Source organism: Setaria viridis, chromosome 7 (assembly GCF_005286985.2).
Source record: "Setaria viridis chromosome 7, Setaria_viridis_v4.0, whole genome shotgun sequence".
Taxonomy (NCBI): Eukaryota; Viridiplantae; Streptophyta; class Magnoliopsida; order Poales; family Poaceae; genus Setaria; species Setaria viridis.
This window is the reverse complement of record NC_048269.2, coordinates 34,562,174-34,581,898: the sequence shown is the minus strand read 5'-3', so window position 1 is coordinate 34,581,898 and position 19,725 is coordinate 34,562,174. Positions and strand designations below refer to the sequence as shown.

Below are 19,725 nucleotides of genomic sequence, written 5' to 3'. Positions count from 1 at the left end.
TCAGATGTCACTGCTAACGTCACGAACAAGTGTCTGCATGTCTATCCTTGGAATCATTGAGCAGAGCAGATAAGGTCATACAGGTCACTACAACGGATCGAGCATGGCTTCACGTCACCATCAATCAGACTCCTGCCTTCCTGAGTCCTGATATATGATATTATCCCATGACCATCGACCACACATTATCTTCGCCCTTCTTCTCAAGTTTCCACCCAACCCACATACTCTCTCTCTACTGTTGTTATACACTCCGCGATCTCCATGGCCGATTATGAGGGTCGCCACCATTTCCTGCTGGTGGTCTACGGCTTCCAAAGCCACCTCAACCCGGGCCGCGTCCTCGCGCACCGTCTCGCCCGGCTCGGCGCCGATGGCTCCGTTCTGGCCACGCTCTCCGTGCCGGTTGCCACCTACCGCCGCATGTTCCCTTCACCGGACGCCGCCGCGACGGCGGAGACCACCACCACCGATGGCGTCATCTCGTACGTTCCCTACTCCGACGGTGTCGACGACGGCTCCTGGCCCAAGGACGCCGACGACAGGGCGCTCAGGCGCCGTGCAAGCTCCGAGAGCCTCTCCGCCATTGTCGCTCGCCTCGCCAACCGCGGGCAGCCGGTGACGTGCATCATGTGCACTATGATGTTCCTCCCGGTGCTCGACGTTGCACGGGAGCGCAACATCCCTGTCGCCATTTACTGGATCCAGCCGGCTACTCTTCTCGCTATCAACTACCACTACTTCCATGGCTACGACGACCTCATCGCCTCCCACGCCACCGACCCCGCCTACGAGGTGTGCCTGCCCGGGCTAAGCCGTCCTCTTGAGATAAGTAACTTCCCGTCCTTTCTGACCGACATGTCAGGCAGCGAGAGCGCCAAGGCCTTCATTGAGGTGTTCCAAGAACTGTTTGAGTACATGGATCAATGGCGGCCTAAGGTGCTTGTGAACACATTTGGCGAGCTGGAGGCGAACGTGCTTAGGGAGATGAAGCGGCACTTGGACGTGTTTACCGTTGGTCCCATGGTTGGGTCCTCGACAGAAGCACGGATCCATTTGTTCAAGCACGATGACGTCGACGAGAAGAGGTACATGGAGTGGCTTCAAGCTCACCCGGAGAAGTCGGTGGTGTATGTGTCATCTGGGAGTTTAACCAAGTACACAAAGCGGCAGATGGACGAGATAGTTGGAGGATTGCGACAATGTGGGAGGCCATACTTACTGGTCGTGCGCAAGGATGATGAAAGCCACAGCTTGGAGGATCATACCCAAAGCCAGGGGATGGTTGTGGAATGGTGCAACCAGTTGGAGGTCCTCTCGCACTCGGCGGTAGGGTGCTTCGTCTCGCATTGTGGGTGGAACTCAACAATAGAGGCGATGGCATCGGGTGTGCCGATAATTGGTGTACCAAACATGTTTGATCAACCAACAAATACATATTTGGTTGACAAGGAGTGGGAGATTGGCATCAAAGGAGAGCGCAACGGTGATGGTGTGCTGACTGGGACAGAGTTGGCAAGGTGCATTGAGTTAGTCATGGGTGAAGGTGCAAAAGCAAAGGCGATAAGGGAAAGGGCAAAGGCACTGAAAGAGATGGCGCAAGCATCAGCAAGTAGAGGCGGGTCTGCTGAGAGAAACCTTCGTGACTTTGTGAAAACAATCCAAGTTCATGATACATTTTGCATGCGTCAAAATCAATAAAGCTATAGATAGCAGAAAATTGGATCCGGTCCATTCATGACAACGACTTATTTTGGTGTTGTGCAGTCCTAAACCATAGTGCATGCATGGGCCCATCAATATAGTTTCACTGAAGGCTCAAAACTGATCCACATTATCTCCGGTGAAAAGTTTCATTTTAGCTAGAGAGTACACATAAAACAAAAACAGTTTTAGCTTTACTGGCAATATATATTTCTTACGCATATTTGAATAATGCTAGGTAATTAAATTTTATCTCAAACAACTATTTTGCATACTAATTTGTGGCGAAATATATAGTCTTTTGTCTGGGACCCTAATGTAAAGCAACATCTACTCTGTTATGAAATGGACAGAAATATTTTGCATGCGAAATATATGGTCGTTTGGATGATGTGCACGAAAGGTCATAATTAAACCTCTTGCCACATGGAATTTTGGATGACTTACTTAACATCCTAGCGCGTGGCATTGGTTGTGGCCTTGTGGGCTTGTGGGTTAGCTGCAGTACACGCTACTTGCTGGCTTAGCTTGCTGCTACCACAGTTTGCCTTTTTTAGATTAAGTTATGGCTCCGTCCTTGTCACTTTGATTACGATTCTCACTCTTATTTGACAAAATATATCATTCATCATTATTGGCCTTCATTAATAGCGCAATTTAAAGGTTGATCTTGCCAAGCTTGCAGAGGCAGTGGGTCTTGGCGACGCCACTGTGCGCGCCCTGGACAAGGTTGTAATGCCACAACTCGCCAGCTGGATTCGGTGCTCGCAGGACCAGATGCATGAACTTGAGATGGCCACTACGCGCACTGCTTTGTTCTCTTTATTTCGCAGTAGCGTCATGCCCCCCTGCTCGCTCCTTTGTCTCTGTAGTTCTGTTGTTCTTTCTCGTGTTGTCCTTCCTGGAGCTGGAGCTGTTCTCTTTTGCTTCTTCTTCCTTTTCCTTTTATGTACTGTAATCCTCCCCATGTTAAGTGCTGGTGTACTCTTTAACATCTATGAATTCTGGTAACGTTTCCTTCTCCCTGATCTCCTGGAATGTCCGAGGATTGGGTGACACTAACAAACGCTCCCTAGTACGCGATGCTATTTCTTCTTCTCGACCAAACTTCATCTGCCTCCAAGAAACAAAACTCGATAATATAGATTGTCTCACTGTCAAAAGTTTTCTCCCCGCTTACCTGGATGCGTTCCAACATCTTAACGCCGCAGGGACTCGGGGAGGGATCCTTACTGCCTGGGACTCCTCTGCCTTCACCCTCTCCTCCTCCTTCTCAGGCCCACACTCCCTCACGACACTCCTCACCTCATCTGCGTCTGACTATTCTTTCTCCATAACGAATGCTTACGCCCCCTCAAACCATCACGATTCCCTCGCTTTCCTAGATTCTCTGGAGGATACTGCACGTCAATAACCTGACCCGGGATAGATCAGAAAACAACAATGGCGCTACCCACGCCAACCTGAGTTCTGCGTTCAACTCCGCCATTGAGCCCTTGAATCTCCTCGATCTCCCCCTCCTCGATCGCCTGCTCACTTGGTCCAACCACCGCCACACCCCCCCCACCCTGGCCAGGCTCGACCGCGTTCTCTTTAACACTGCCATGAGTTGCTCCTTCCCTGATTCCTCTCTCACATCCCTCCCCAAGCCCACGTCTGATCACACTCCGTTACTACTCAGAATGTCCACTTCTATCCCGAAAGCAAACCTGTTCCGCTTCGAAAATGCTTGGCTCAAACACAGTGATTTCTTGCCCTCCATTCTCCCGGCCTGGCACACCGACACGGCCCGTGATGCGGCGGCGGTTATGGTGAGCTCGCTGAAAGCGATCCGGTATGCGTCCAAGGCTTGGGCTCGACGTAAGCGAGCACCACCCACTCTAATCCAAAACTGTAAATTCGTGGTTTACTTGTTTGATGTCCTTGAGGAAAAGCGTTGCCTATCTGCAGGAGAACAACTTTTGCGACGTGATTGCCAAGACAGATGGGCGCTCGCTGTGCGCGAACGCGCCGCCTATTGGAAACAACGCGGCAAGTACCGGGAGATCCGTGAAGGCGATGCGAATACCAGCTTCTTCCACGCGCAAGCAACGTAACGCCTTCGCCGCAACACCATCCGCTCCCTCTCCGTCGGCGGAGCAGAGCTCTCCTCTCACCACGACAAAACGACGGCGCTCACCATGCACCTGCGCGACCTGCTGCGTTCCCGCCCGACGGACGCACGCTCCGTTGACCTGGAGCTGCTCTATGCCAGCACTGAGAAGGAGCACACGGCGCCGCTACTATTGCCGTTCACAGCAGCGGAAGCTCACGCAGCCGTACGCTCCATGAACAGGCACAGTTCGCCTGGCCCCGATGGGTTCGGCCCCGCCTTCTACACGGCAACGTGGCAGACGGTCTCGCCGGCGGTCATGAACTTGGCATGGGCTTTCCAGAACGGCGACGCAGAACTCGAACGCCTCAACCGTTCGTTCATTGTCATGATCCCGAAGCTCACCACGGCAAAGGTACCTGGCGACTACAGGCCGATTTGCCTGCAGAACTGTTCACTCAAGATTATCTAAAAAATGATGACTACAAGGCTGCAGCAACAGATCCAACGCCTCATTGACCCTGACCAAACGGGTTTCATCAAGGGCAGGTCGATATCTAAAAACTTTATCTATGCACTGGAATTAGTTCAATGTTGCCATCGCCGCAAACTTCCCACCTTAGTGCTGAAACTGGACTTTGCAAAAGCCTTCGACTCTGTCAATTGGGCAAGCCTGGCTGCTGTTTTGGAAGTCCGGGGATTCCCACCAGCCTGGATCAAATGGATCATGGACATGCTCGAAACAACAAAATTGGCAGTGCTAGTAAACGGGGTACCGGGACCGTGGTTTGCCTGTGAACGTGGTTTGCGCCAAGGCGACCCACTGTCCCCGTACCTTTTCCTCCTTGTGGCTGATATCTTGCAACAGATGATCAAACAAGATACACGGATCTACCACCCTGCTGCCATGGGGCAACCATGCCCCGTTCTGCAATATGCAGACGATACCCTGTTGTTACTTCAGGCGGATGAGGGAGGTGTGTCTACTCTCAAGCAGGTTCTTGATCGATTCTCTGCTACAACAGGTCTGGCAATCAACTTCCACAAGAGCACAATGGTGCCCATGCACATTACAAGTTCCAGGGCAGAAAATTTTCAAGGAATCCTCGGGTGCAAGCTTGAAAGTTTCCCCAGACCTACTTGGGACTACCACTGTCACATGAAAAACTCAGGTTGTCTGCTTCCAGTCCGTTGATCGCAAAGGTGGATAAATAGCTCAGTGGTTGGCGTGCATCCCTACTCAATGCAACAGGCTGGCTAGTTCTTGTTAACAGTGTGATAGACAGTAGTTTTACCTACATCATGTCAGTGCTCCTCCTTCCCAATGGCACAATTGAATCCCTGGACAGCCGTCGCAGAAGGTTTCTGTGGTCGGGGGAAGACAAGATCAGCGGTGCTCAATGCTTAGTAGCATGGGAAAAAGCCTGTCAGACAAAGGAAAATGGAGGATTGGGGCTGAAGGATATTGCTATGCAGAACAAAAGCTTACTTCTCAAATCACTACACCGAATGCACCATCCCAATGGTTCCTCCTGGGCGAACTGGGTTCGCAGCCTTGTCAACATATCTGATCTCAATGGCGAAATCACGGGGCCTCACTGGAAAGACCTGCACGATCTGCTTCCAATATATCAAGTCCTATCCTGCTCGTTGGTGTCAAACGGGCAAACTACAAGTTTCTGGCATGATCGGTGGCTCGCCGCAGGACGGCTCCGTGATCTGTTCCCTATGCTTCACAGTCATGTCCTCGATGAGGTCATGCCATGGCCGGTGACTTGGACCTGAACCTGGCGCCACGGTTATCAGCTCAAGCAGTATCAGAGCTTGGTAGCCTGCAGGACCTGCTCACACATGTCTCGCTGAGAACCGGGGATGACCAGAGAATTTACCCCAACAGCAAGCAGAATGTTTCTTTCTCATCAAGGGACGCCTACCACAAACTCATGGCTGCAGCAGGATCCACCCCCTCACCCTTCTTCAACTTCATCTGGCGCAATCGCGCCCCCCAACCCCCCCCCCCCCCCCCCCCCCCCCCCCCCCCCCCCCCCCCCCCCCCCCCCGTGTGCAGTTCTTCGGATGGCTGCTAGTTCAAGGGAGAATACAGAGCCGCGAAAACCTGGTCAAAAAACACATCCTAGATAACCCCCTGTGTGAGTTGTGTGGTCAGATTGAGAGCTGTGACCACATTATTTTCCAGTGCCACTTTGCTTCCCAAATTTGGAACTCCATGGGTTTCGACACAACAAACACAACAATGCGCCGACTGTGGACTGTAGCCCGACCGGCAACGGTTCCTGTCCGTCAGTTCTCGGCTTTTCTCCTTCTGATTACCTGGATGCTTTGGAAGGAACGGAATGCACATGTGTTCCGACAAATCATACCATCACATACACAGTTCTGGCTCTCCTGCCGTGAGGAAGCTCGCCTTTGGAGCGCTAGGTTCAGACAAGAGGAGCGGGTTGTAATAGAAGCTTGGTGCTCTCTATTTAGCTCCATGTAAACAGTTTCATGAAATTTTCAGTTTCCCCTCTTCCCCTAAGTTTTTAATGCTAAAATGCACAGTGTATGACTTTGGCCAGACAATGGCCCCAGTAATGAAAATTCAGGTGGGGATCCCCACCCCCCTTGACCCTCACAAAAAAAAATAGCGCAATTTATAAATGTGGTGACATATAAAAGTACGCAAACCATGGCAACATTATGATCAAAACTGGAACCTAATTTTTGTTTTAGTAAAAGTGCAGAACAAGATCGGGTCATATCCATATGATAAACATTAAAAATAGAGCACATATATATCACGATTCCCTTTGTTGCCAAGGAGGCTATATATATGTGTATGCCAGTCTCTTATTTTATCAAGTTGGAGATGCCGATAGATTCATTTTCTCCATTGGTTTAGATTTCGAATGCTCTTGATAAAGTTCCGAAGACTTGTCTCCAACGGACCATCTGTCGCTACCGCCTCATGTGCTCTCTCCTTAAGATTCTTAGCATTTGCCCTTATCTGCATTGCTTTATCACTGCCACCCATTAACAAATCCAAACAACTTGTAAGTTCCTCTCTTGTTAGCACTCCCGTTTCATCACGTTCTGCCCTAATACCCACCCTCCATTCCTTGTCTACTAAATATGCATTCATCGGCTGGTCTGACCAACTTGGCACGGCTAGCATCGGTACACCAGACACTATGGCTTCTAATGTTGAGTTCCAACCACAATGAGTGACAAAACAACCTATTGATGGATGAGACAATACCTTTTGCTGGTCACACCACTCCACGACCATCCCCTTGCCTGCCTTCACCTCCCTCAAACAAAAATCCACCTCTTCCGCACGCCCCTCTACGCGCACCACCCACAAGTATGGTTGCCCATGGTCCTGCAGGCCATGCAAGATCTCTTCTGCTTGCCTTTTGGTATATGACAGCAAGCTCCCAAAAGACAGGTAGACAACAGATTTCTCGAGCTGTGCGTCGAGCCACTCCATGCAGTTTTTCTCATCATGTTTAAAGAGATGGATTTGTGCTTCACTTGCATTTTTGTGTTTTGGTGCACCAACAGGAGGAACTGCTGGCCCTACGGCAAATACATTGTCCATGTATGGTTGGATTGCTTTTAGCGCTACATCTTCTAGTGCATCAAATGTGTTCACTAGAACAGTTATTGGCTTCTCTTGGTCCATTAGCTCGAACAGTTCACGTAATGCTTGGAGGACCATCTTAGACAAATCGTCCAGCGTCTTCTCAGTGAAAAATGTTGGCATGTCACGGATTCTAAGGGGGTGTAGGCCTGGAAGATTTACCTCATTTCCTGGGTTGGTGCCATGTTGAACGATGAGCTTGTCATGCCCGTGGAAATAGTGGTAGTAAGCGGCAAGGACAGTTGCAGGTTGGATCCAATAGATGGCCAATGGAAGCCTGTGCTCACGAGCTACCTCACCAACTACTGGCAGGCTAAGGGTGCACACCATGCAGGTGACTGGCCGGCCACTGGTTGCAAGATTGCTGACTATAGCTGAGAGGCTTCTGAAGTTTGCTTCACGGCGTTGCACCCTATCTTCGGACTCTATAGGCCAACTCCCATCGTCTTTGCCATCAGAGAAGGGGATGCAGGAGATGGATCCATCTCTGACCTCATCATCACAGGAGTTTTCATGGGATGGGAACATGCGGCGGTGCCCAGAGATCGGGACGGAGAGAGTGGCGGTGCAGCCATCAATCTGAGCAAGACGTTGGGCGAGAGTACGCGCAGGGTTGATGTGGCCTTGGATGCCGTAGGCCACCACGAGGAAGTGGCTACAACGACCCTCCCTGCAGTTTCTGGGATCTTCATCTTTTGCAAGGGCCATTACTACTGAAGTAGCAGCTCCTTGTTGGTGAGGCACTTGTTGTCTTGTTTCTTTTTTTGCTATCCTGTTATTTGTACTACACACCGCTCCCTATAGTGCACTTGGTTAGTATGTATGAGTGTACGCATACCATTATATAGAAGTTTTCACTACCATACAAAAGTTGGGCTGAAATTCCAAGGTAGCAGGCTCGTTTATACTAATCAACATTGTTGTATTTATGCGCGATGTCATTTAGTACCCCACTTTGCTTGTAAGCAATATCTACCTAATATAAGACAACTTGGAAAATCCAATCACAAGAAGTCATCTACCAATGTTTATGGTTTTGTCAATTCCTATGATATAGCTTGAACCGGCTCTTGGATTGCATGATGTTATATCAAAAAGGGATATGAAAAAAAGACTCCATGTGTGATGTGTGGGTGTTGCTGAGGGAGGATAGAATTGGTTAGTTCATATTGAGTTGAAACTAGCTAGGCACACATGCTCAATTTTATTTTGAAACCGGATTTATATTTCACATAAAGTTTACGATTGCAGCTCTTACAAAGAGACTCTAGAAGAAAAGAAAATTACAACCTAATCCTTGCAAGATCCTTCCGGTCATCCTCGTCACCGGCGGTCAGAGCAGGCACACGACGCACTCCCGTCGCACCGAAGGTTGGAGAGGAGACGCTCCGAGTTTGCAACTTGAAGCCAACCTCCTTCCTGACGATGGAAGTTCACGGTTTTTGATTGCCTCCAAGAATGGGACATCGAATACATCGACATGCTCTATAATCGTTGAACGTCCTGGCTGAAGAAGATGGCCGCCGGCTTCCTGGCTTTTCGCCTCCTCTCAACTGTAGCAGAGGAAGGAACGAGAAGAAGCACATGGTCAATTGTTTAGCTTCCAAACATTGGGCCAAGGCCGAAAACATTGGACAAAGGCCCACTAAACTTGCAAAGCTTAGGCAGGCCGAACAGACCAGGCCGTGGGCTATATAGCCTAGTTAGGAAAGCAAAGTATCCAGCAAGCAGTAAGTGGACAAGATGGACTTGGACCATCTCCCCTCCGACGACGGCGACAGCGCCGCCGCCGCCGCTTCTCCCGGCCGCTCCATCTGCCACACCGGCTGCGGCCGTCCGTCGCGCGTATGCCTCTGCCCGTACCTCCCTCGCTCCCCCCTCCCCACCTCCACCACCGTCGTAATCCTCCACCACCCCCACACCCTCCGCCGCAACCCACTCTCCACCCTCCCCCTCCTCGCACGCTCCCTCTCCAACCTCCACCTCCTCCCCGGCCGCCGCCTCGTCTCCTCTTCCACACCTCTCCTTCCGCCTCCCTCCCCGAACCCCGTCCTCCTGCTCTACCCCTCACCCGGCGCCGCCGACCTCGCCACCTGGTGCCGATCCACGCCGCCGTCCGCGCGCGCCAGCCCCACCCTCCTCCTCCTCGACGGCACATGGAGGCAGGCCAAGGAGATGCACGCGGCGAGCCTCCCGTTCCTGTCATCGTTGGTCGTGATCCCCGTAGCCCTTCCCGTCGACAGCGGCGTGGACGGGGACAGCATGTTCGAGTCGGAGCTCGTGGTGAGGAAGGAGCCGCACAAGGGATGCATGAGCACTATGGAGGCAGTGGCGAGGTCGCTACGGCTGCTGGAGCCGGAGGGGAAGGGCGAGGAGATTGAAGAGGCAATGCTGCGGGTGCTCCGAGCGATGGTAGCTTTCCAGACAGAGCATTTGCAGAACCGGACGGTGAAGCCGAGAGTGAAGATGAGGAAGAAGAAGGAACTCAAGAGGGAGGAACAATGCTAGACTGATGTGACCTAAGGTGTCAGCGATTCACGTTTGCTCATGGTGCTGGCTGGAATTCCTAATCTTGGAGGCTATCACCAATTCACCATCACCAGCAGTGAAGGTTTGATTTTCCTTCGGCATACAGCTGAGTGGTTGACTTAATTTAACATTTTAACAATGTATTGATGTTTGGCATAAGGGTACAAGTACACCTAACATTGGGTTTATTTTAAATCTGCTGGGTCAAAATATTGCTTTAACCATTAGGCGGTAAAGCATAGCTGCATAGGCAGTGTAACATGAACCATTAGATATACTCTAAGGTATCTGATAGATAGAGATTCTTATGTTGTCCTTTAATCATTTGTTCACTTTAAACCAGAGAGTGTCAATTCTCTTGTTGAAATTTCCATAGACTATAGCCTTTTTATTAATAAGTAATGAAACCCAGGGAGTTTTCATCTCTCCTGTATGTACTATGATAATGATTGTACTGAAATTAGTGCAGTGAGGGCCTTATACAGTTATACCTCAAAATTTATACGCAGTTCATGAATTCAAAGTGTGCTAAACACCTCTTTTCTAATGTTCACTTGATACACCATCTTCACCAGTCACCACCCCCTAAGTTCTGCCTTTTGCATCTAAATAACTACCTTTACTATCATCAATGTGCTTGAAGGACCTATTGACATTGCTGCTTACCCATGCTTGTTGTACGCCTTAAATCCTTAACCCTTAACTGTTCTTTTCCAGGTCAAGAATCAGTCACTCACTTATTGTTCCCCTGACCAGTAGTTCTTGCACATTCTTCTTGTGCATTGTTCTGGTTTTATTGACCAATAGTTCTGTACTCTTCCTGTGCCCTTGACCCTCCTCCAATCGCTTTTGATGTTTGGACATATGCATGCTCACTAGTTCTTACAGGCTCTGAAGTTCTGATTCCTGAACATGTTTTGCCACAGACCATTTTTCAGTAGTTCACACTTTAGATGATTATCAATGCTTATGGAAAGTGTGCCCTCTTTTTCCAGATCATTTGATGGCATATCTTCAGTTCTTCCCATACATCTTCACGAAGCTGAAGCCTTATGCTAAGTTCTTGATAATTAATTGACAAAAACTTGATGTGGTGCAGATATCTAAGAAGGTATGATGACTGAAGACCCACTAAGGAGGTATCCACAATGATGCTACTTCAAATTCTACTAGGCAGAGCTTGATTTGAAATGAGAAACCTGAACCGACACATTAGTTTGCATGGAGTTTAATAAGCCCAGCAATGTGTTTGTACTCACCTCACTTCCTGTATCACTTCACTGGCTGTTTCCAAGTCCTGCAGCACTCACACCTTACCCATAGATATGATGCACCGATATCAGGTGCAATCACGCCTTACCTTAGCTTTCTAGTAGTTACAGTGAGTCCTTGACAAAGTTCATGGAATTATGCAATTCTAAATTTGTATGGATGGTTTAGTCCTATCTGTGGATCACAGTAATTTTTGTTTTTCCTGTCAACTGTTTGCGAACTTGGGAACCGTCAAGTATGCAAGATTGAAAGCTGGAGATACCTCTTGTTGGAGGCAAATGTCCGACTCTGTAATGAAAGGCTGAACCTGGCAAAACTAAGGTTAGGCATATCTGAATATTTGATGCAGCTAGTAGTTAATATGCTTTTTTTATTGTTGTGATGCACTTGGGGGGCCTGTAAACAGCACATTTTCTTCAGGTATAAACAAAACAAGTTGAATTTTTGCATATGCAGCAAAGATTTGTCGATCTGGAACTTGTAAGCTGCTTAAATCGTTCTGTTTATGATCTACTCACTGGTAATATTTCAGTGTAGGTGAACATTGTGCTGTCGGTCAGAGGTCTGATTGTGGGTGAGTAAGGTGATATTTGCTTTTCATATTGTGGTGTAACAGGGTGCCGTATATGTGGTATCGAATGGTAGTCGGAGACGGAAACGCGTCGTGCGGGCCTACAAATATATCTGCCTCCGATCCTGATCGCCGCTGCCATTCTCCACGAGGACATCTGCGTGCCTCCTCCGAGTCCGAGGTCGAGGACAAGAACAATGCCTGCTAGATGAGGAAGAAGAAGAAGCGTGCGCGAGGGATGCAGCAGCAAGCTACCAACCCATGATCGTCGACTGATAGTCCCCTTTTAGTCATGATGATGCGCTTTAATTTTGTGCCTCGGTGTATGTAATAAAAGTATGCGTATACAGTTTCAGAATGACCTCAATTCCTTATGCAACTTTGCACAAGTTGTAGAGACACGTAATCAGTAACAGAAACGAGAAATACTTGCCCATGACCATATCTCAGTATGCTGCCACAAACATCGCAACACTAATTTCATATCGTATCTCGGACAAGACTAGAGAAGATGCTTTACAGACTTTACAACGCTATGAATTGATAAATGGCTATCACAGAAAAAGAAAAGGAGTTTGAGGACTTGTACAAACTCTAATGCTACAAAACTATGCAGACCATGTTTATAAGCAAAACAAGCATCTCCTCTGCTTTTCCAGACTATTGGACCCCCTTTTTTCATGCCACGGGCATGTGTACTGTATGTATCCATTTTATTCTTGTTACCATCCACGGTCCAGGCTTCCGATCTCATGAATTCAAAGCAAAGAATCATTGATTGTTTACTTCTAACTACTTCTGTGCAGAAATACAGAATCATTGACAGTTTAGTTCTAACTATCCTTTCCAGATTACAGGATCATTCCAGTGACGAAGAGAAAGAAGTAACCGTTCAAAAACACTTAATTTCCTCAATCATCAGACAAGCCCATCTCGCATTTCACAACAGCACTAGTAGATGCCCGTGCAATCTTGTCAAGATTGGTGTTAGCACGAATGAATATAGTATCATCTTGGGAAGAATCAGCCTGCAGGATCAACTGCTGCAGATAGGAGGCGTGTTCAAGGATAGCTGAGGAAATTGCTATTTCAATGTCTCCGCCTTTGTAATCTTGGACAACCTAGTAGTCTAAACGCAAGTATTCTTAGTTTTATGCTTCTCCTCTTCCTTTTGTTTTTTTTTACTGTCACTCACTCACTTTGCTTGTCTTTTTTGGTAACACCTGTCATTTTTTTTTCTCAGTGATTAGGAAGCACTCCTATATCCTTTTTAACCCCACCGGAAGCAACTGGACATTTGATGAGTTTCCATCAATAACCAAGCATAAAGAGTAAAAAATTTGTGAACTCACATTACTTGGACAGAAAACAAGAAATCACATTTCAGTGTCGGTGAACATTGTGCAATCGGTCAGAGGTCTGATTTTTTTTTGTGTGGGTGGGTAAGATGATATTAGCTTCATATTGTGGTGTATAGTAACAGGGATCTGCATATCTTAAACATTTCAATTGTATGGTTCTTGGTACCTTGTAGCATCACAACTGAATTATCGGAGGATTGATTTTAATAGAACTAAGCCTCTGATTCCGGCAATCAAATGCCCAAAGCTGAGAGCACAATATACTAGCCTTTTGCCACCTGCGTTTTGCACAGGGCTAACCCCAAAACTCTGGTAAACGAGCTGCTGGTCTTGGGAATTTTTGTTAGGTGACATCATTGACATTTTGTCGTAGATAAACCCTTCAATAGCGTAGAGGTAGCATTTTGTACATTTTCAAACATTTTGTTGTGCAATTAGAGGTAGCATAGCTTTAATCACGTCATGAAAGGATGTATACAAGATTTTATTATTCAAGTGACAATTCTTTCACTGTTATCGACTGCACATATGCATTAGCAGTCGCTGGCATGTGGGGCAGGTGGGTACGTGGGCTCCTCTGTTCGCTCGCGAAGCACCGGCCCACCTTCTGACGGGTGGGGGCAAGTCGGTGAGCCGCAAGCCGTACGAACTGGAGTAGTCGTTCCCGGCCACCGCCGGGCGCCGCCGAGCCGCTGCGCCCCCTCGCTTCTGCTCCCCACGGTGGAATCCGCAGGGACGGAGAGGCCTAAATGCCGAAGCAAAGCGGCGAAGGGCACACGGCGCCGACCGCGGCCTCTGCCGTCGCCGAAGCTGGTGGAGGCGAAGCTTTCCCGCGGCCTCTATCCACCGCCGATATGGACGCGATCGGACCTTTCGCGCGGTAGGTTCCGTTTCCTCTAATCCCATTTCGGAATCTCCGTTGTTGAAACCCTAAGCGAGAGATTTTACGAATTGCAGCCTCGTGAGATTGCTGGGGCGGGGCTTCTACACCGATGTGATCATCAGGGATGGGGAGGTGACGACTGCTGCGTGCGACGACAACCGCGGCTTGGCCGTCGTCGTCCTCGACAATCTGACGCGGTAAGGCCTCTGTACGATTGCCGGGTTCTGTGGATTTCGTTTCGGTTATGAACTGGTGAACTCCCTGCGCGTTGCTGTGGGGACTTGAAAGATAATTTTTGGATGAAGCTGAGTACGTAGGAACATAAATAAAAATCCCAATGACTTCAGCGATTCACTCTGAATGATAACAAAAGGCATGTCGGAATATTACAGTATCCAATATGAGTTGAGTAACATTTCTATCAATTGTATGGCTAAAAGATTTTTTTTCACATTCTTAGCAATTGATATACATAGCAGGAATTACCTGTACGAAGAGAGATGCTAAAGAAACCAATCACTAATGTAGTCAATGTCAATTGCATGAGGTAAGCAGACTTTGAAGCCTTTCTTGAGGTCTAAACTCTAAAGTGAATAGAACATCATGTAGTAGATTACATTAACAGCTGCGTCTGCTGGATGGGACCTTTTTTTTCTTGAGGAATTGTGAAATAGCACCACATGTCATTATGAGACCTTCTTCCATGACTGCAATGCTGAATTTCACTACGTTTTTCAGGCTTTGTGTTGACCTGTGCATTTATTTTGGCCTTCTTTATTTCAGATTTGCATGGATAAAGGAAAATGAACTAGCAAAGTTGTTGAAGATGAAAGAGAAAAATCTGATATTGCTTCTCCAATTTCTGGAAGAAGAGAAGTTACTGAAAAGAGAATTGATAAAGGTATTTTCATTGTGGTGAAGAAAAGACATTTACGGAAGATAGACTTTCTTAGCAATTTAATTGCTAATTCCATTTATGTTTGTTAGCTTTGTCAAAATTCGTATAATTTTACCTCTCTTATGGGTTGTGGTCCTACTTGAGGGTGGATTTGTGATAGTGGTATGCACTTCAATGGAGTTGTCTCTTATTTCATCACTTCTTGCATTTTCATAGTGTTGATGTTGTACTATCTGTCACTGCAGGGAACACAAGTGAAGATCAATGATGCTATAGCAGAGAAGGAAGATGGGAAGTTCAATGTTTTCACAGGGTCCTACTGCTGCTTGGACTACTCACAGGTTACTTATTATAAATCTGATTTTGCAATCATGATTCCGTAGCAAGAATCCGTAAGAAGCATGTTTTAAATGCTCACGTGCACAAAACTTCTGTACAAGAAAAACCAGGGAGACATGGTTCATTCAATGGAAATATGGACGCGCAATATTAATAATATTTAGTTAATGACAATAAAAACTTGTATATGTCTGCAAACAACAAACATAAGTTTATTTGGTCTTTCATTGTAGCTAGGCTTATGCAGTGCTGTTGACAATAGGCATGCCCCGTTATGAAATACAGGTACTCGACGTTACCAGATATCGGCTGAATCATATGAAGCAATCCATTAAAGACAAATTGGATTGTGCAGCAATGATTCAGGAGTACATTTGTTGTATTTGTGAAAGAAGGTACCGAGTTTGCTGTTAGAGTATTTGTTCACTTGCACTTTCACTTTCCTTTTAATTCGCTCTTCTGGTAGAACTTTATTGACCCTGCCATGAAAAATGGACTTGTAATGCTATGATGCTTGTATCTGGAATAGTTATCCTGTTTTGTTCTAAATGGAATAGGGGTATCCCCATTTCGGAACAAATTGAGACATTAAACTATCATCTTGTGTTGGCCTGCAGTTACTCCGCACTTGATGTTGTTCATCTTATAAGCAACAGTGGGAACACTTTCCGCTGTGAAAATTGCAAAGGAGAATTATCTGCACAAATAGGAGATGACAGTGCCAGAAGGGAAAGCCGTGCAAAGTATGCGAATATGCTAAAGAGATTGAAGGTTTGTTCAAAGTATCTATCTAAAACTCCTCAAGTATTTTTTCAAGCATACTTAAATTATGACCTGAGCTGAAAATTTCCAACTTGATTACAACTTATAATGACGAGAGATTGCTTGTTCTTTAGTTTGGCATCAGGCAAGCAAATAAGTTCTGCATTGATTGCTTTACTTTTGTATAAAAATCATTTTGTGCTTCCCACTCTTTTTCTTATTTAAAATATCTTGATAAGTATGCTGAGATATTCTAGGAATAGATATCTAAGCACATAAGTTATGGTATGAGACTTATATCATGCTACTTAAAGCTGCATGCCTTTTTTTATCGTCATACATCATAGTCATTAGCATGTTTTGTTTTAGCATCAGCAAGAAAGATGAATGGAAACGTTAACCTTGCCATATACATGAAGCAATATCATCCACACAATAGTATTTGTTTGGTTTACAAATGTCTTGCTTGTAATTTGCAGGTATATCTGGTTATCTGCTTAGTGCTCAAACCAAGTGTCATGTAGTTTTAGTTCTGGAAACAATAAGTGATAAGGCTGCAGTGCTTGGGTCAAGCTCTATACATGGTTCTATGTTTCATAAAAGCATTGGAAGATTACTTTTTCTGCTAATTTTTGGACGTTGTTTGCCTGTAAAATGCAAACTTCTAATGAACTTACTGGAATGTGTTCTTCCATTAGTTTGTAGGTAGTTTGTTGGTGTATTTTCTAATATTGTTCGAACCTATATGAATGCAGGAACAATTGAAACCAATAGAATTGCAACTCCATATATTGAAGAACCTGTCTGTCCCAGACTTCAGGACTGTAGAACAATGGACACAGACAAATATGGTCGAATATGTGGCTGATTCATCAAGCAACAACATTTGTGAGACCAAGGTAAATCCCATTTTTATATATACAACATTAAGTTCAATAATTTAAGAAACACTTATATGCACAAACAAATTTCAGGACATTCAATAAATGTTAAAAGCCATGGAATTATGTCATTTTATTATGACTCTTGCTTTCCAAGATTGTTTATAGTTTGTACTTGGGAATTAGATGTTTGAATTGTCTGCTTGTATAACATGTGACAATGCCAGGAAATTCAATTTACATTGTGTCCTGTTTTCATTAGTTTTTGGGTTACAATAGAAAATTTTCATTAGCTTTCCAAGAGAAGCATGTTGGAGACAAGAAAACTCAAGCTAAGAATTACTGATAGGGCCCTTTTTTTGCAAGATGAACAACTTTTTTATTAAGAAAACTTTATTTTGTTAAACAATGTTATGGACTTGTGTTGTGCCTCATCAATCATGTATCAACGGCAAATGCCCTTGGACAGGCTAACTAGTATATTAACACTAGCTAGTTAGTACTACTTTCTATTAACCAGACTCATCCTTGATTAATGTAATGTCACTTTTCCAGGTTGAAATTCCTTTACCAAATATTTCTGCAAAACTGGATGACACTGAATCTGACTGTCTTGCGGGAGTGAAAGTCTTGCCCATGTGGATAATTCAGAAGGGAATGTGCTCACAAGAGAAGGATCAGATAAAAGATGAAAGGCGGGTTGGATTGAAAGCCAAGCGCAGGGATGGCTGTTCTGGTGGTGAATTTGGTGCGAGCTCAAGGAGGACTTAAGTTTACTGCAAAGAAGCAAGTATTGTAAAGCTTGTTGCTGCTAATGAGAATTTTGCCTTTGCTAGTGAGCAAGTATGTGAAATTAGGAATTTGCCGGGTACACTACTTGTAGATAGTAGTACAGTGCCTAGTGAGTAAGTGGGAGAAATAGAAATTGTGGTTGTACTAGTGCAAGTTCACAGGAGAATTGTGCCTCCGCTGGTGAATGGTAGTTCTGTAGAGTACTATAGTGACTAATTGTAAGAAATAGGAAGCACAGGGTGTTCATACAAGTTTACGAATGATTTACACGAGGCACATCATGGTAACCTACTGGCCGGTTTTGATGCTATAGCATTTTTGATCACTCATGACATCGACGGAATGTAAACCTGTTTGAACACGGAGCAGGAGGACCATCCGATCAAGTGAGAGATTTTTCTTTTTTTCTATCTGTCTTCTGTAGCGAACCACTTGAGGTTGAAACTGTAAGAGATCGACAATGCAATTCTCTGAACACGAAGAGTAATCACAATTGTGAGAAGTTACCATAATTATATTAAAAAAAGAAATCAGCAGAGCAGATCGTGTTGGGCTTCGGGGTCGTCGGACTGTCGGAGCCGAGCATCCAGTCGGATTCGCATATGCCGTGCCGAACGGCCGCGTAGCGTAGGGTATCGAAGTCGAGTCGGAGTCGCTTCCGGCCCGTGCGCTTCCCTCCGCCGGCCTCTGCCTATATAAATGGCATCCTGCTTCTTGTTCCTTCATCGTCGTCACCCCGCGTTCCATCAGCTGCCTTCTCCGCCGCCGTCGCTCGTCTCCTGCGTCCGCGCCTGCTGCCTTCTCCGATCCGCCGCCGCGCGCGCGTCTGCCTCCTAGCTCCGAGAAGCGCAGCTAGCCGCGCGCGGATGGGGCTGCCCTTTCAACGAGGACGACGGCCGACGACCGAGGAAGAAGATCAAGAGGCGAGGGCAAGGAAGCGCCAGCGGTGGGAAGCCTGGCTCGTCGTTGAGAAGCGCATCGAGGCGCACTGGTGCGAGGTCGAGGAATTCATGAACCGCCCGTCCTACGGAGTCCCGGCGTCCAAGTGGGCCATCGTGCGCCTCTACATGCCGAGGTGGTGTGACCTGACCAGGGGGGAGCACCGCTGCGCCATCTGCCTCGAGGACCTGGAGCCACGCGACAGGATGAGGATGATGCCGTGCCGCCACTCCTTCCACCAGGGCTGTATCTTCGAGTGGCTACAGATCAACCGCCTCTGCCCCATCTGCCAATTCGCGCTGCCGTCAGACGAAGAGCAACGCCTGTTGGACGAGAAAGCAGCCAAACCATGATAGTTCCTTCCTTCACACTGTCTTTTTTTTAAAAAAAAATTCTTGCTTTATTGAGACCTGCCATGCTGAAAGGCAGCCCAGGAGCATCACAACTGCTGTAAACAATTTCTTTGAGTATTCGTGGTCAGCGACCTGCAGTTTAGAGAATATAATAATTAATTAATTTGTTTCACTGAGCAAAAGTAGCTAAATGAGTCCAATGAACAACAAACTCTTCTTGAAAATTTCAACACAGGAACAACTTTTGTGATTTCATCATACTGTACAGTGCATGAATTAAGCATGCGGTATGTATGACAAAACATCCCAATCTAAAAAGCTAACATCTAATGAGATGGTCGTACCTGATTCGTCGGACTAAAATATGAACCTTTGGAAAGCTATCACAGATGTGAGTCACTCCCATGACTTGCACAAGAGGGTAGAGCCTACTTCACTCATGCCATCGTTAGCAGGCTCAGCCCCACAACAGGTTTCAGGGCCCTGCCGTGCAGCCCCTTCTAATGCACAGAAAAAGGGAAAAAATTTAATCTAAGATTGAAATGTGCACCGATGAAATTATTTTCATAACAGATATAAAAGCCCTTTTTTGCAAGGGGGCGATAAAGATAGAAGCTGACTAATAACCATATCCTGATCTCACAGTTTTACAGTTTCAAGAATGATAAAAGATCACTAGGAGTTGTTGGCATCAGTTGGTCCTGCA

General features: G+C 46.5%; 5 protein-coding genes across 16 annotated transcripts; 4 read left to right on the top strand and 1 right to left on the bottom strand.

Annotated features, from left to right (window-relative positions):
- Positions 1-176: 176 nt before the first annotated feature.
- LOC117865678 (cyanidin 3-O-rutinoside 5-O-glucosyltransferase) lies at positions 177-2,076 on the top strand. The gene has a single exon (XM_034749906.2). It carries the CDS (start codon positions 265-267, stop codon positions 1,699-1,701), a length of 1,437 nt encoding a protein of 478 aa, XP_034605797.1. The 5' UTR covers positions 177-264; the 3' UTR covers positions 1,702-2,076.
- A 4,544-nt stretch (positions 2,077-6,620) lies between these two features.
- On the bottom strand, positions 6,621-9,025 carry LOC117864946 (cyanidin 3-O-rutinoside 5-O-glucosyltransferase). The gene is made up of 3 exons (XM_034749012.2): positions 8,983-9,025; positions 8,795-8,858; positions 6,621-8,118 (listed from the first exon to the last, which is right to left on the bottom strand). The coding sequence occupies exons 1-3, from the start codon at positions 9,023-9,025 to the stop codon at positions 6,678-6,680; spliced, it is 1,548 nt and encodes a 515-aa protein (XP_034604903.2). The 3' UTR covers positions 6,621-6,677.
- Positions 9,026-9,157: 132 nt separating this feature from the next.
- LOC117865447 (tRNA-uridine aminocarboxypropyltransferase A) lies at positions 9,158-12,247 on the top strand. 12 transcript variants are annotated; one of them, XM_072295082.1, is made up of 5 exons: positions 9,159-10,050; positions 11,068-11,107; positions 11,477-11,561; positions 11,697-11,760; positions 11,857-12,247. In XM_072295082.1, exon 1 carries the CDS (start codon positions 9,183-9,185, stop codon positions 9,945-9,947), a length of 765 nt encoding a protein of 254 aa, XP_072151183.1. In that variant the 5' UTR covers positions 9,159-9,182; the 3' UTR covers positions 9,948-10,050; positions 11,068-11,107; positions 11,477-11,561; positions 11,697-11,760; positions 11,857-12,247. The 12 variants fall into 12 exon arrangements, with proteins under 12 accessions (XP_034605553.1, XP_034605555.1, XP_034605548.1 ...); XM_034749662.2 differs by lacking the exon at positions 11,697-11,760 and having other exon boundaries at positions 9,158-10,050; positions 10,964-11,107; XM_034749661.2 differs by lacking the exon at positions 11,697-11,760.
- A 1,546-nt stretch (positions 12,248-13,793) lies between these two features.
- On the top strand, positions 13,794-18,014 carry LOC117863086 (transcription factor efuD). The gene is made up of 8 exons (XM_034746670.2): positions 13,794-14,052; positions 14,130-14,252; positions 14,839-14,956; positions 15,199-15,294; positions 15,578-15,687; positions 15,910-16,063; positions 16,810-16,953; positions 17,491-18,014. Exons 1-8 carry the CDS (start codon positions 13,922-13,924, stop codon positions 17,704-17,706), a joined length of 1,092 nt encoding a protein of 363 aa, XP_034602561.1. The 5' UTR covers positions 13,794-13,921; the 3' UTR covers positions 17,707-18,014.
- Positions 18,015-18,593: 579 nt separating this feature from the next.
- On the top strand, positions 18,594-19,019 carry LOC117863087 (E3 ubiquitin-protein ligase RDUF1). Its single transcript, XM_034746672.2, has one exon. The coding sequence runs from the start codon at positions 18,594-18,596 to the stop codon at positions 19,017-19,019; it is 426 nt and encodes a 141-aa protein (XP_034602563.1).
- The last annotated feature ends 706 nt before the right edge of the window (positions 19,020-19,725 follow it).